At 48.5% G+C, this 15,257-nt stretch overlaps 1 protein-coding gene across 4 annotated transcripts in view; it reads left to right on the forward strand.

The window, feature by feature from the left end:
• Window positions 1-15,257, forward strand: part of IGSF3 (immunoglobulin superfamily member 3) — a 129,981-nt gene that overhangs the window by 78,490 nt on the left and 36,234 nt on the right. For all 4 annotated transcript variants that reach the window (XM_027535813.1, XM_027535823.1, XM_027535828.1 and 1 more), the window contains 2 exons: window positions 367-768; window positions 6,191-6,595. In XM_027535813.1, coding sequence (XP_027391614.1) covers window positions 367-768; window positions 6,191-6,595 — 807 coding nt within the window. The remainder of the gene's footprint in view (window positions 1-366; window positions 769-6,190; window positions 6,596-15,257) is intronic.

Consider the following 15,257-nt stretch of genomic DNA (forward strand, 5'->3'; position numbering starts at 1 on the left):
ATTTATGTGGAACCTATGGATATGGAGGGCTGACTGGACCTGATGAATTGTTTTATGCCCTAAGGGTAATGTTTGATGACATATTTCTTAGGTTCTGATCCAGTCTCGGGTCTTAGGCCCTCAGTGTCCCACACGTTATCTTTGCACCCAGCAAAGGCCCTCCAAGGTTATCAGATCTAAAAATCCAAGGCAGCAAAGCCCAGAGCCAGCCAGGGCTCGTGGCAGCAAGCATCAGAGGGCTTGCATCCTCCCAGGTCCCCTGTACCTGAATAGAGTGACATTTGTACCCTTTCTCCTGTGATGTCTGTGGGGAGGGCACAGTGGAGCCCAGAAAGCCCCAGCGTGGCACTCTCTCCCTCTCCCCAGAGAGCAGCATCTTTGTGGATGTGGCCAGCAACGCCAGCGTCATCCTGGAGGGCGACAATCTGCACCTTACCTGCAGCATCCGGACGACGGGCCGGCCACTTAGCCGCTTCTCCGTCATCTGGCAGCTGGTGGACCGGCAGAACCGCCGTAGCAACATCGTGTGGCTGGACCGAGACGGCACTGTGCAGCCCGGCGCATCCTACTGGGAGCGCAACAGCTTTGGGGGCATCCAGATGGAGCAGGTGCAGCCCAACTCGTTCAGCCTGAGCATCTTCAACACCAGGAAGGAAGACGAGGGCCAGTACGAATGCCATGTGACCGAATGGGTGCGGGCCGTGGACAACGAGTGGCAGATCGCAGGGGAGCGCCGGGCCAGCACTCTCATCTCCATCACCGCTCTCGGTAAGTAAGCTCTGCTGTCTTTTGGTGGGACCGTTGTGGGAGATGCTCCCGTTTTAAGACACGTATGAGAAAAAGTCACTCAGTTGTGTCCGACTCTTTGCAACCCATAGACTACAGCTTGCCAGGCTCTTCTGTCCATGGGATACTGGAATGGGTTGCCGTTTCCTTCTGCAGGGGATCTTCTCAACCCAGGGATTGAACCTGGGTTTCCTGCAGTGCAGGGGGACTGTTTATCATCTGAGCCACCAGGGAAGCACATGGGAAATGGATGGCATCTTCCAAAGGTTTTGATTGAAGAAAGCATTGACGAAGTACGGATGGGGTTCAGGGAACCAACAGTGGTTCAGCATGGTGGGCCCAGGGGATGGGTGACAGCCGGGCACTGTTACTACTCCTGGGTCTGGGTGGTAGGAATGAAGTTGTAAGGATTCTGGCCTGGGTGGTCCCAGGTAGAGGAACAAAGGCCACTGCTGAAACTGAGCTGGAAGAATGGAAGCAGGTTCTCTCCCTCCTGCACCCAGACCCTCCTCTCCAGGGGCTCAGCCCTTCTGGCAGTTTAGCGCCTGGTAGAGAAGGGTAGGACAAAACCTTTCACCATTTATTTAGCATTTTCTACCCTTCCTGGCTGAGTGTAAATACTTAAGTTTAACTGTCTCTTAGAATCCTCACCTAGCCTACAAGTAAACACTGTCATTCTACAAGGAGACTCCTTAGAGGGGATAACTCATTTGCCCAGGGCTATAGCTTTTAAATGACAGACCCACAGTCTTGAACCCGGGAAGCCAGCAATCTGCCTTAAAATGTTTTTCAAAGCCTGTGTTTTTATCTTTTCCTCCATACAGCTCTTCCTAAAGAAAGCCATTTCCTGATTAGCATGAAATTAAGATACCTTGATACCCTGGCTAAAACCAGGGTATATTAGATTTCCTTCTCACGGGGTAGTTAAAGAGGCTTCCATCAACATTTATCTGCCTAATGGAATCTGTATATTACATTTTACAAGACCAGTCAGCTACTTTGCTGGGAAGGTACCTTGTCATGTTAAGTATTCCTGTTTGCCAAGAGACTGTGACATCAGTTGTCCTCAGCGATTTCCTATCCCACCCCTGGACCATGCTCACCTTCCTCGTTGGGAGGGCTGCTGATGTTTCTGGGCACACCCCACTGGAAGTGGCAGCCCCAAGTGGTTTTGCCCTCACCAAAGTCCTGGGTCACCACCCGCCCCAGATCAGAACTACTTTTCCTTTCCAAAGCTTAATCCCAAAGATTGACCTGCCTTCTGCACTCACCATGCAGCTCAGATTTTTGTGTCTGGAAACTTCATCTAGTGGTTGAGTTTCCTGTTCAGCTCAATCCCTGAACCTCTGCTCAGCATCCTCTGTGGACATATGGGAAAGGAACTTGTGAGGAAAGTCCTGGGTGTCCAACAGGGGGGGTCTCTCCTTCCTGTGAGGCTAGGAATGTCTGAGGGGTGGATAGAGGTAGAAGTAATTTTATAGCATCAGGTTGTCCTCTGAATTTTTTTTAAACCATATATATATATATTTTTTTTTTTTTTTTTTTAAACTTTTTGGCTTTTCTGGGTCTTTTTTGGGGCAGAGGCTTAGTTGCACCATGGCATGTGGGATCTTAGTTCCCTGACCAGGGATCAAACCCAGTCCTCTGCATTAGAAGGCTGATTCTCAACCACTGGACCACCAGGGATGTCCCTGCCTTCTGAATTTTTTTCGTATTCATCGTATGTCTGTGGTTCCCACAGCCAGGACTTACCAAGGGATTCTGACCTAACTCTGCCAAAAGATTTCATTCCTTACCTTGTCTTTTACCAATGGAGTTTAAAATACTTTCTTTTATGTCTTTTTTTTTTAAAGTGAACTATATATGTAACAATAAGTATTACAATGTATTACTATATATCTAACAAAATACAGTAATATTGTAATAGTACCTTGGAAGGTACTATTCCAAGTATTTTACATATACTAATTCATTCAGTCTTCACAAAGACCCATTTTACAGGTGGGGAAATAGAGGCAGAAGATTAAGTAACTCGTTCAACGTCACACAAGTAGAAAGTGTCGGAGTTGGGCTTCTGGCTCCAGGGTCTGTGCCTTTAACCTGACCACTGCCTTATGCGTCCCAGGAGTAAAGACACCTAATAAGGTCCCTGGAATCAGTGACATACATGTCTGTAATCTGACTGCCTTTTACTGGCAGCTTGATAGTGGGCAATTTATATACCTCCTCTGTTTCCTCCTCTGTAAGAAAAGAGTGCTAAGCACCTGTCCCGCAAGGTTGTTTTGAGGATTCAGTGACGTAAGGTGAAAGTGAAGCAGTTGGCACCATGCCTGGCACATAGATCAGTTCATTCGCTCAGTCGTGTTTGACTCTTTGCGACCCCATGAATCACAGCACACCAGGCCTCCCTGTCCATCACCAACTCCCAGAGTCTACCCAACCATGTTTGTTGAGTCGGTGACGCCATCCAGCCATCTCATCCTCTGTCATCCCCTTCTCCTCCTGCCCCCAGTCCCTTCCAGCATCAGAGTCTTTTCCAATGAGTCAACTCTTCGCATGAGGTGGCCAAAGTATTGGAGTTTCAGCTTCAACATCAGTCCTTACAGTGAACACCCAGGACTGATCTCCTTTAGGATGGACTGGTTGGATCTCCTTGCAGTCCAAGTGACTCTCAAGAGTCTTCTCCAACACCACAGTTCAAAAGCATCAATTCTTTGGCGCTCAGCTTTCTTCACAGTCCAACTGTCACATCCATACATGACTACTGGAAAAACCATAGCCTTGACTAGATGGACCTTTGTTGGCAAAGTAATGTCTCTGCTTTTGAATGTGCTATCTAGGTTGGTCATAACTTTCCTTCCAAGGAGTAAGCGTCTTTTAATTTCATGGCTGCAGTCACCATCTGCAGTGACTCTGAAGCCCCCAAAAATAAAGTCTGCCACTGTTTCCACTGTTTCCCCATCTATTTGCCATGAAGTGATGGGACCAGATGCCATGATCTTCGTTTTCTGAATGTTGAGCTTTAAGCCAACTTTTTCCCTCTCCTCCACTTTCATCAAGAGGCTTTTTAGTTCCTCTTCACTTTCTGCCATAAGGGTGGTGTCATATGCATATGAGGTTATTGGTTCTCCTGGCAATCTTGATTCCAGCTTGTGCTTCTTCCAGCCCAGCATTTCTCATGATGTACTCTGCATATAAGTTAAATAAGCAGGGTGATAATATACAGCCTTGACGTATGCCTTTTCCTATTTGGAACCAGTCTGTTGTTCCATGTCCAGTTCTAACTGTTGCTTCCTGACCTGCATACAGGTTTCTCAAGAGACAGGTCAGATGGTCTGGTATTCCCATCTTTTTCAGAATTTTCCACAGTTTATTGTGATCCACAAAGTCAAAGGCTTTGGCATAGTCAAGAAAGCAGAAATAGATGTTTTTCTGAAACTCGCTTGCTTTTTCCATGATCCAGCGGATGTTGGCAGTTTGATCTCTGGTTCCTCTGACTTTTCTAAAACCAGCTTGAACATCAGGCAGTTCACGGTTCGCGTACTGTTGAAGCCTGGCTTGCAGAATTTTGAGCATTACTTTACTAGTGTGTGAGATGAGTACAATTGTGCAGTAGTTTGAGCATTCTTTGGCATTGCCTTTCTTTGGGATTGGAATGAAAACTGACCTTTTCGAGTCCTGTGGCCACTGCTGAGTTTACCAGATTTGCTGGCATATTGAGTGCAGCACTTTCACAGCATCATCTTTCAGGATTTGGAATAGCTCAACTGGAATTCCATCACCTCCACTAGCTTTGTTCATAGTGATGCTTTCTAAGGCCCACTTGACTTCACATTCCAGGATGTCTGGCTCTAGGTGAGTGATCATACCATCGTGATTATCTTGGTCGTGAAGATCTTTTGTGTACAGTTTTCTGTATATTCTTGCCACCTCTTCTTAATGTCTTCTGCTTCTGTTTGGTCCATACCATTTCTGTCCTTTATTGAGCCCATCTTTGCATGAAATGTTCCCTTGGTGTCTCTAATTTTCTTGAAGAGATCTCTATTCTTTCCCGTTCTGTTGTTTTCCTCTATTTCTTTGCACTGATCGCTGAGGAAGACTTTCTTATCTCTCCTTGCTATTCTTTGGAACTCTAGATTCAGATGGGAATATCTTTCCTTTTCTCCTTTGCTTTTTGCTTCTCTTCTTTTCACAGCTATTTGTAAGGCCTCCTCAGACAGCCATTTTGCTTTTTTGCATTTCTTTTCCATGGGGATGGTCTTGATCCCTGTCTCCTGTTAGATAGGGCACGTAGATAGTGCTCAGGAAATTCTGGCTGCTCTTAGTTTTGGGATCATAACCAACGTGTTAATGGTCCATCATACTCTCGGAGCTGACGGGACTCTGGTCACCCATCCTGAGGAGTCAGTATTTTGGGTTAGGGATGCTGGAATATGGAGAGACTCGGGCTAGCACACCTGCAGGGCCCCACTTTGCCCAAGGTCCCCCCTTCTGAAGATCAGTCCTTCCTGCTGTGGGTCTTTTGCTGTCTCTTTTCCCTGGATTCCATGAGGAGATGGAGGTCAGACTGGGGAGCCAACCCAAGCTGCCCTGCCTGGGGAGCATGGGCACCTGCTTCCCCCGCCTCCCTCTTCACAAGTGCGCTGATGGGCCGGGCATGAAGGAAGTTGGCACTGGGCTTCTTTCTCCTGTTTCAGCATGGAATCCAAGCTGTCTAGGGATGGTCCTGCCTCCATGCACTCAGTCTCTGCTGTTCAGGGGTGGCGTGGGGTGGGCATTGACACAACAGAAATCCAACTGAAGGTTTCATTGGTAACGGTTTGCTAGTGCTGCTTAAGGAGAATCACCACCAGCCACTTTCTGTGAGGTCCTGTGAATTGTTGGGTTTGTGTGTCAACACGCTAGCAGAAGTAATACTGGCCTGAGCATCAAAAGAGCCCCGTGTTCTATACATCTGTGTCTCTTTTGCTGTCTCTCATTTAGGTAGACATCGTTACCATCTTTCTAAATTCCAAGTATATGCATTAATATACTGTATTGGTGTTTTTCTTTCTGACTTACTTCACTTTGTATAATAGGCTCCAGTTTCATCCACCTCATTAGAACTGATTCAAATGCATTCTTTTTAATAGCTGAGTAATATTCCATCGTGTATATATAGCACAACTTTCTTATCCATTTGTCTGCCGATGGACATCTATGTCAAAAACCACTCTAATATTGTAAAGTAATTAGCCTCCAATTAAAATAAATTAATTTTAAAAAAAGAGCCCCGTGTGTGAGACTTTGTTCTGTTAGCTTTTGCCAGGAGCCCTGTCACTGCGTCCCACTGCCCTGAGGAAGCCAAGTGTCTGTCTCCATGCAGATAGATGTGTCTATCTACCTCTCTCTGCTCTGTCTCCAGAAACAGGCTTCGCGGTCACTGCCATCTCCCGCACGCCAGGGGTGACCTACAACGACTCCTTCGACCTGCAGTGCATCATCAAACCCCATTATCTCTCCCGGGTCCCTGTGTCAGTGACGTGGCGGTTCCAGCCGGTGGGCACCATCGAGTTCCACGGTCTGGTGACCTTCACCCGGGATGGAGGAGTCCAGTGGGGGGACAGGTCTTCCAGCTTCCGGACCCGGACGGCCATCGAGAAGGCGGAATCCAGCAACAACGTCCGGCTGAGCATCAGCCGAGCCAGTGACACGGAGGCGGGCAAGTACCAGTGTGTGGCGGAGCTGTGGCGGAGGAACTACAACAACAGTTGGATGCGACTGGCCGAGAGGACCTCCAACCTGCTAGAGATCCGGGTGCTGCAGCCAGGTGAGGGTCCCGGGTGGGTCGCAGTTAAGTTGCCAACATCAGGACACTTCCTCCTAAATAAGTTCAGTGTGGGTCTCTGAAGATCAGGACTGGGGCCCACCCAACCACGATAGCGGCCTTCCCGGGTGGTTCAGTGGTAAAGAATCTGGCTGCCAATGTAGGAGACGTGGGTTTGATCCCTGGGTCAGGAATATCCCTTGGAGCAGGAAATGGCAACCCACTCCAGTGTCCTTGCCCAGAGAATTCCATGGGGTGGTGAAGAGCCAGACGTGACTGAGTGCACACACACTCTAGAACCACAACAGCATTGTCAGACTCTGGGAATTTCACACGATTATAGGACAGTATTAGCATTTTGCCAGTTGTCCTGAAAATGCCCCTTATGTTTTCTCCTTCCAAACCCGCATTGAGTCACGGGTCACAATCGTATTTAGGTGTCATGTCTCTTTTCCTTTAATCCAGAACACTTCCCCAGTCGCTTCTATGAGTATGTGTTTGTGTGTAAGTGTGAAGATGTTGATATCCGTGAGGTATGCAGGCCAACCTGACTGTTTTGTGGAAAGCTCTGTCTCTTAATGTCATCTTCTATGATCCTTGCAACAAGGATGTGAACAAGGTACCCAGCGTCCCCTGTTTGCAGACAGGAACCTCAGACGCGAAAGGGAGAATACAGGCTCTTACTGAATGTTTGCTTTGCCCTGGGTGCTTGGGATTATTTTATGAAAATTTCACAACAACCCCAGGAAAGGTCAAGTGATCAGCCCAGGGTCATGTAGCTGGTGAATGGAGCCATGTTTGAATCGTTTCCCCCACACTGTTTGCCTGACCCAGGCCCTGCCCTCCTGCTCTGGATTTGAGCACTTGAGAGCTCCCCTCTTCCGGGCAGGTGGAATCTCTCTTGCATCAGGTCGTAAGGACACACTCATTTGGAGAGCCTTAGTCAGGGGGCAGTGTGCAAACACTCTCACCTTAATCAGGCCCTTCCTCTAATGAGAGGGTAAGTTTGTGCTGCTCTTATGGTTTTCTCTGTGTCTGTACCTGTTTCCATTTAGGTTGGTGGCAGGCAGAGGGTGGAGCCTGGCCCTGAGCAGGAGAGCACCAGCAGCCATACAGTGAAGGGTGGGGTCTTTGCAGAGACTTTGCAGAGATGCCTCACCGACTTTGCAAAGATGGTTTGAACACCTTGAAAAAGGGTGTTTCTGATTGCTCACAGCCATGGTGTGTGCCCAGACCAGGTCTGCTCCACCACTGCAAATGATCACAGTGTTTGTTATTTTCAGCAACATGAGGTTACAAAGTGGCAACATCTGGGCTTATCCTTCACCTCTTCTAGCCCCATAGCAGGGTCCTGTTTGGAATGAATGACTTGGGTAAGTGATGGGATGGTTCCCTGGTCAATTAGAGCTGAAACTTGGACAACAAGATGCCAGGGAAGAGGCTGTTCTGCTGAAGTGGATTTGCAGGTTAATGGGGGGTTAAGCAGAGACCCTGTTTTGTGTGAACCCTTGTTGGTGAGGGACCCGGTTGTCTGCCTCTCTGAGTAATTGCATCCTTTGTGGTCTCCTCTGTCCTCACGGTCAGACTGTGAACCCCCTCGGTGTCCATCACGTGGTTCCAGCTACAGAAGGCAGAGGAAGTGCTGACCCTAGGACCTTGACTGGTGCTGCCTTTTCAAATAAATTCCTAATATTTGCTTGTTTGTCTTACTGCTTAGAAGCTAAGACGGAAGTACTTAAGGAAAGAAAAAAGAATTCGTTCCTTGAAGATTCAGTTATTTGGATTTGGATTAATTCTGGTGCTACTAAAGGGGAAGTAGGGTGATAAGAATCCACCTGGGATGCAGGAGAAGTGGGTTGGATCCTTGGGTTGGGAAGATACCCTGGAGAAGGAAATGGCAACCCACTCCAGTATTCTTGCCTGGGAAATCCCATGGACAGAGGAGCCTGGTGGGCTAGAGTCCCTGGGGTCGCAGAGTCAGACATGGCTTAGCAACTGAAACAGTAACAGCTAAAGGGGAAAGGGGACGGAAATGTACTAAATAGCTCTTGGGTGCCAGGCTTTGTGCTTAGTACCTCTGTTTTCTTTTCATATTCATCCAGCAATGAAATAATACAGATGTCTTTATGCCCATTTTGCTAATGAGGAAACCCAGGCTCCCAGTGTTTAGGAGCCTTGATAGGGACAGTTTGCTTGTCAGATGGAAAACAGATTGGAACAAGGAGCCTAGGTTGCTCTGATATCCACGTATCTCCATTTTGCATTATATCATTTTATTGCCCCCTGAAGAGTTAGGGGACCCAGGATCTGCTCTGAGGGCCATATGTTCAACTCTCACATGGCTTACACTGAGTCAGTTTGTGATTTCACCATGAAGCAAGAACAAGCAGCGACTGGCGTGGGATACTTGGGAGCAAGTGCCCGGGTGCTTGGCCTCTGCTCAGAGGTGCATGGTAATGCACTTGGCTGGCCCTCTGGGGGCCGCAGAGAGCAAGGTGGGAGCTGAGGCTGAGCATGCGCAGCTCCCGGGAGGGACTACGGCACCAGAGAGAGTGCATCCCCCTTAAGTGTTCTGATCGCTCCTTATCAAATATTTATGCACTTAGCACTTCATATTTTCCAAAGGCTTTGTGTTCATTTTTACTCTTTTCCTCACACACCCTGGTTGTTACTAGAGCTTTTATTTGGGCAAAGTAGAAGTGGAGAAATGCCAGAGGGCTGACCACGTGCCGGAGCATGTATTGGACACTTGGTGTAGATGGCCCTCAGTCACCTTTCCTGCAGCCTTGAGAAGAAAGTACTGCTTGCTCATTTTATAAATGGAATATCTGAGGCTCCGAGAGATCAGGACTTGCCAGAGTCCAAAAACAGTGGGAAATAGGGGTGGGAATCCAGGTATGAACTTCATTCAAAAGCAGTTGGGGTGGATGAAAGGGAGACTTTGGCCTTTTTTAGACCATATCAGAAATTATCTTTCTTGGACTTCCCTGGTGGTCTAGTGGTTAAAATTCTGTGCTTCTGCTGCAGAGGACACAGGTTGCATTCCTGATCCTACATGCTGTGTAGCACCCGCGCCCCCCCCCGCCCCTCCCCCACATCCTTTCTGCATTCAGTTAATCTCATTTACAGAAGCAGTTTCTCTTTGTAGAGTGCTGTGTGGAGGTATTTCAGCACCGGTGGCGGAAGCAGTAACTGCAGTAGTGATATCGGCTGATCTCCATTGAGCATTTCTGGCGTGCCCATCACCACCCTGAATGCTTTATACACAATAACGCTCTTCATTCTTAGTCCATGCAGTTCCACGAGGGGGTGCTGGGTTCACCCATTTTATAGGTAAGGACACTGACACAGAGGATAAATAAATTACCCAGCGATCCATAAGGGGCAGAGGCAAGATTCAAATCCAGACAGGCAGTCTGGCTCCAGAGTCCAGGCTCTTAATTTTATTTTATTATGGTATTTTTCACCCCCTCTCAGGAATCTTCTTTGGTAACATATACTTTGATTTAATCCACCCTCTCTCTTAGGTTTACCATCCCTGAACCCCTTTAACACATTCTCAAATTTGTTTTCTTAAATTGGAATCACAAAGTCCCTGTAGAGGTTCCTCCAGACACAGTTTGCTAATGGTGAAGGAGTTTAAATTGTGCCTCCTTGAACACCTCTATTTCATCTCACTTCTGCCACCAGATGGCTCTAAGGCTTGGGGACACCAGAGCTCATTCCAGTGCTGGCTTCTCTTCTTTTTACTCTTCTTCCACATCTTGCCTCTCAAACCATGGATCCTTAACCCTGCTCTGGTGTTTTCCACAGGAACATCATCGCCCCACTGCCCAGCCTTTTAGAAGATGCTTTTGTTGAGTATGCTTGTTCGAACAGCATGCATTAGAAACTCAGGGGCTGTTGGCTCGCTCGTGGCGGTCCTTGTATCAGCCCTCTACAGCCGGTGTCATCTGCTCCCAGGAAGACTGTGTGCTTTGTGCCCTAGACCAGTCCTTGTCAGAGCCACCGACTGACCTGGCCACACCACGGCTCTTTGTTTCTTTGAAATCCCTTCCGTGAGTCCAGGGCCTGTGACAGTGGCTCTCCCTGTCACAGTCTAGTGATAAACATGTTGTGGATCCAATTATTGACCATTCTGGATGCACGCTTCATGTTCCGAACGCACATCCATAAGGAAATCTTCAAGGAATACCATCACCCTTCCTGTCTTATTGATTTAGCTTAGCCTTTACTACCATTGAAGGCAGAGTGTGACACTACCAGGGGCATTTAAGCAGGACTTTTAAGCTAGTTCATCATATTTGATTCTTAGCTCTTAATCACTTGTTTTTCCTTTTAATTTTGAAGCATTGCTTTGCTTCCTTCTGATTTTCTTTAGCATCCCAAACACCCTCCAATTACATATCCCTAAATACAGAAGCAATAAGGGAAATGTCAGCACTCATTTTCCAAATATTTACAACCGTATCTGGTCTGGCTATTAAATATTGCGCATTAAAATTGACAAAGCAATAAACAAGCTTCTAGGAGGACAGCCTCTGGTGTAGAAAGCCGACTTGTCAGTGGGTATATTCTGCGGGGATTTTGCTGATGGGCAGTTGGGATGAATATTTAATACCCTCTGGATGCTGCCAAATCCGTTTTCTCCAATTTCTTATTGCTGACCTGGCAGGTTGGGTGAGCTCAGGGCTCTTTTCTTTGACTTCCGTGAGTCCGGGGCCTGTGACAGTGGCTCTTCCTGTCACAGTCTAGTAGATGACAGGCTGTCCTGTCCTTCAGAGGGGTTGGCCCCTCCTTTCTTTCAGGAGGACCTGAGGTTCTCTTTCCATCTCGTGTGCCTGTGGCTTCTGCCCAGTGGGTGTTGAGAGAGGGAGTGACCATGAGAGCAAGAGCCCTGGAGGAGCCCCCGGCCCTCCCCCTGTGCCTCGGGCCTTGTTGTCATGGTTACACCAGGTGCACCTGTTTGGAGTCAGTGAGCAAGGGTCAGTGCTCTGTCTGCAGACAGGTAAGGCAGACAGGGCATGTCTGGGTTACCCTAATTAGCTGTTTCTACGTCCTGACTTTTGCTGGTTTCTCCTCGCCCCTCCCTCCCAGTGCCTTCTACGAGCACGTTTGAGCACCTGCTGTGTGCCAGCTGCTGTGCTAGGTGCTGTAGCTGCAGTGATGGGTGTGTCACAGGGCTTGCCTCTCAGGCTGGCCAGAGGCTAGTCCAGGGGGTAGGCCATAGGGTTGAGCAGAGAATCAGTTTGCATGGGGGTGGGTGGCAGGAAGGAGCAGCACAGCTTTCAGGCTCAGAGTTGTGAATAAAGAACATCACAAGGGAGGCAGCAATGTGCTTGTGACTGAGTCTAGGGTTGGGAGAGATTGGGTTGGCAGGGGCCAGGGGAGCCCCACTAATACAAGACAGCATGGAGCGTCAGAGTTCATGAAGGTTAGAAGCATGGACAGAGCAGACAGCCTGGGTTTTAATCTTGGCTCTACTACTTATCAGAAGTGTGACTTTGAGCAAGTATCTTTATAGAACTGGGGATGATAATATTTATTGCACAGGTCTGGTGAGGACCAGATAGTTAATATTTATAAAAGGCTTAGAGCAGTGCTTAGCACATAGAAAGGATTGCATAATTGTGCGAAGTAAGAATATTCTAAACCGGGCAGATAAGACTTGGGACCACACTCATTGTGTTCCCCTTTTTTAAATAAGTTTGTAGTAGTCCCTTTCCTACTCTAAAATAAAATTCATGTCATCTTTAAGAATTGTTGCTGCTGTTGCTCATTGTTGTTCAGTCGCTCAGTCGTGTCCAACTGTTTGCTACCCCATGGACTGCAGCACTTCAGGCTTCCCTGTCCTTCACCATCTCCCGGAGTTTGGTCAAACTCATGTCCATTGAGTCAGTGATGTTACAATGCCCTTATGGTGGCAGAATGGAGAAACTTTTTTAGAAGTAGTTTGTAATAAAGCAATAAATTCTAACATGTCAGTGCTCGGGGGCGGCTACTGTGGGAGGATCGGTCCCCAGTTCATGCTGCTGCCAGGCAGAGGCCCTGCTACCCACCCCATCGCTGTGTCTGGTTGTGTCAGTGGTACCACCTCTGAGCAGCACTGCTGTCTGGACCGGTTTCCAAGATCCTGAGCAGCTCATGAGATAATGCTGAACAAGGCAAAGGAAACCCCTCCCTTGATATGCCTGCTGCTGCTGCTAAGTTGCTTCAGTCGTGTCCTGCTCTGTGCGACGCCATAGACGGAAGCCCACTAGGCTCCCCTGTTCCTGGGGATTCTCCAGGCAAGAACACTGGAGTGGGTTGCCATTTCCTTCTCCAATGCATGAAAGTGAAAAGTGAAAGTGAAGTCGCTCAGCAGTCCCATGGACTGCAGCCTACCAGGCTCCTCCATCCATGGGATTTGCCAGGCAAGAGTACTGGAGTGGGGTGCCATTGATTTGCCTAGCATATGTTAAAGCTATGGAAAAAACAAAAAGTATTGTGTTGATAGCAAAATGAAAAGTGCTAGGTACTAGGCACAGAGTTTTCACTTCGATGAATGTCATTTGAAAGTCACACGGGACACGAGGCAGAGACCTGTTACACAGAGTCAACCCAGGTTGGTTTACAGAATCTACTGGCTTTAGTCCATCTCATATTCTATAGCCCCCCGCTGCCCCCACCCGCCTCAATTTCCCTGGTGTCCCTGAGAACATTGCTGTCCTGTTGAGAACTGTTATGTGGGGAGCCACAGGTAGGCCCTAAGCTGGGAGCAGCGAGGTCCTGTCTGCAGCCTAGGAGGCTCTCCCTGGTGAGACTGAGGCTGGCGTATAAGGTCTGAGAAGAAGACAGGGGCTCAGCTAGGGTATGAGCACGAGGAGGGAAGGGAGGGGGGCTAAGGTGGTGGTAAGGCTGTAGGGACTCTCAGGTGTGGTAACTGCTGACTGGCAGGTGCCTTTGCCCCCTCCTTTCTGTTTTTGGGGGTTGGGGGAAGTGGGTTGCAGAAGTCACTAGCCTTAGTGTTTTGTTTTAATTTACTTATTTTTCTCTGAGCTGGATCCGTTGCTTTGTGAGGGCTTCTTCAAGTTTGGTGGGCAGGCTTCTCATTCTGGTGGCTTTTGTTGCAGAGCACAGGCTCTAGGTGCATGGCCCTCAGTGGTTGCAGGCTTCTGGCTCAGTAATTGTGGCACAGGGGGCCTAGTTACTCCGAGGCATGTGGAATCCTCCCAGACGAGGGACTGAACCTGTGTCCCCTGCATTGGCAGGCAGATTCTTATCTACTGCACCACCAGGGAAGTTCCCCTCCTTTTTTGAAGATGGATGGGATTTGCACATGCATGCGCACACACACAACACACACACACACTTCTCCTGCAGCCCTTCTTCACTCTCTCCCAGTCTCCTGGCTGACTTACGTCCCTCAATTTGAAAAATCCCTGCTGTCCAGCTACTGCCCCCTGTAGTCCTAACATGACTGATGACTGTCACAGATCTCTAACAAAGACAGAGCCATCCCTCTCTCCTTCTGCTCCTCACTGCCTGTTTGCTACCTTCTGGCTACTGCTCACACCACTGCGCAGAAACTGCTATCTCCAGAGTTCCCTGCAGCCACCTCGGTGCCACACCTGTGATTTCTCAAATTTGGTGCATCAGAATCACCTGGAGGGCTCCTGAAACCGCAGGTCGCTGGGCCCCGGGCACAGGGTTTGTAAGTCAGTGTCTTCACCCAACGTGATGCTGATGTTGCAGGTCCACAGGTGATCGGAGGCCTCAGATGGAGACTCTCCAGGTACAGAAAGAGCCTTTCTCTCCAACAGGGTACAGTCCAGCTCTGGGAGCTGGGAAGTGCCTGGTATCTGTGCAGGCGTGTGGGGTGTGGGAAGGATCTGGCCTGCAGCCTCTCACCCATCTTCCTACCTTTTCCTCCTGCTGACTCATGGTTGGGGATTAACCAAGTCCTCAACATCTTTTCTTTCACCTTTGTGTTTACTGCCTAATTCCATTCCATTCACTCATGCAGCTGAAAGGTTTCTCAGGCTTTCAGGTGCATTGGAACCACCTGGGGATCTTGTTTAAAAAAAGACAGAGTCTGGTTCTGGAGGCCCGAGGTGGGCCCTGTGTGCATCTGCATTTCTAACAAGCTCCCAGGCGACACGGATGCTGCCAGTCCACAGACAGTACGTTCCGTAGAAAGTGTGCAACTTATGATTGGCATTTCTTGACTTAGTAGGGAGCTTTGAATGTGGGATTGAGCCCAGACACCAAAAAGAAAGGGGAATGGTGAAAACATCCTGCATGTTTATTCTATACCAGGCTCTGTGCTAATTTCTTTCTATAGAATATTGCTTTTTAATCTGCACAACATTCCTCAGAGGTGAATGCTGTAATGGTTCTCACCTTGCAGATGAAAATGCCTCCGATTCTTAAGGGGGCTGGGCTCTCCCCACCTCCATGGAGGAAGGTGGTGCCGGCTGGCCACACATCGCCCAGGGCAGTGCCAGTAGGATGCGAGAGTGTTTCCTAATTACTGGTGCAGGCTGCCATCTCCCCTGGGCTTCAGGAAAGGTCCTTCCTGTCCTTGAGACGCGAGAGGAAATTCAGAACGTAGACACAGAGCTGACCCCTTGCCCACCTGTCAAACATGCGCCAGATTTCAAAAATGCCTCTCTTTCAAGCTTTT

This window comes from Bos indicus x Bos taurus, chromosome 3 (genome assembly GCF_003369695.1).
Source record: "Bos indicus x Bos taurus breed Angus x Brahman F1 hybrid chromosome 3, Bos_hybrid_MaternalHap_v2.0, whole genome shotgun sequence".
Taxonomy (NCBI): domain Eukaryota; kingdom Metazoa; phylum Chordata; class Mammalia; order Artiodactyla; family Bovidae; genus Bos; species Bos indicus x Bos taurus.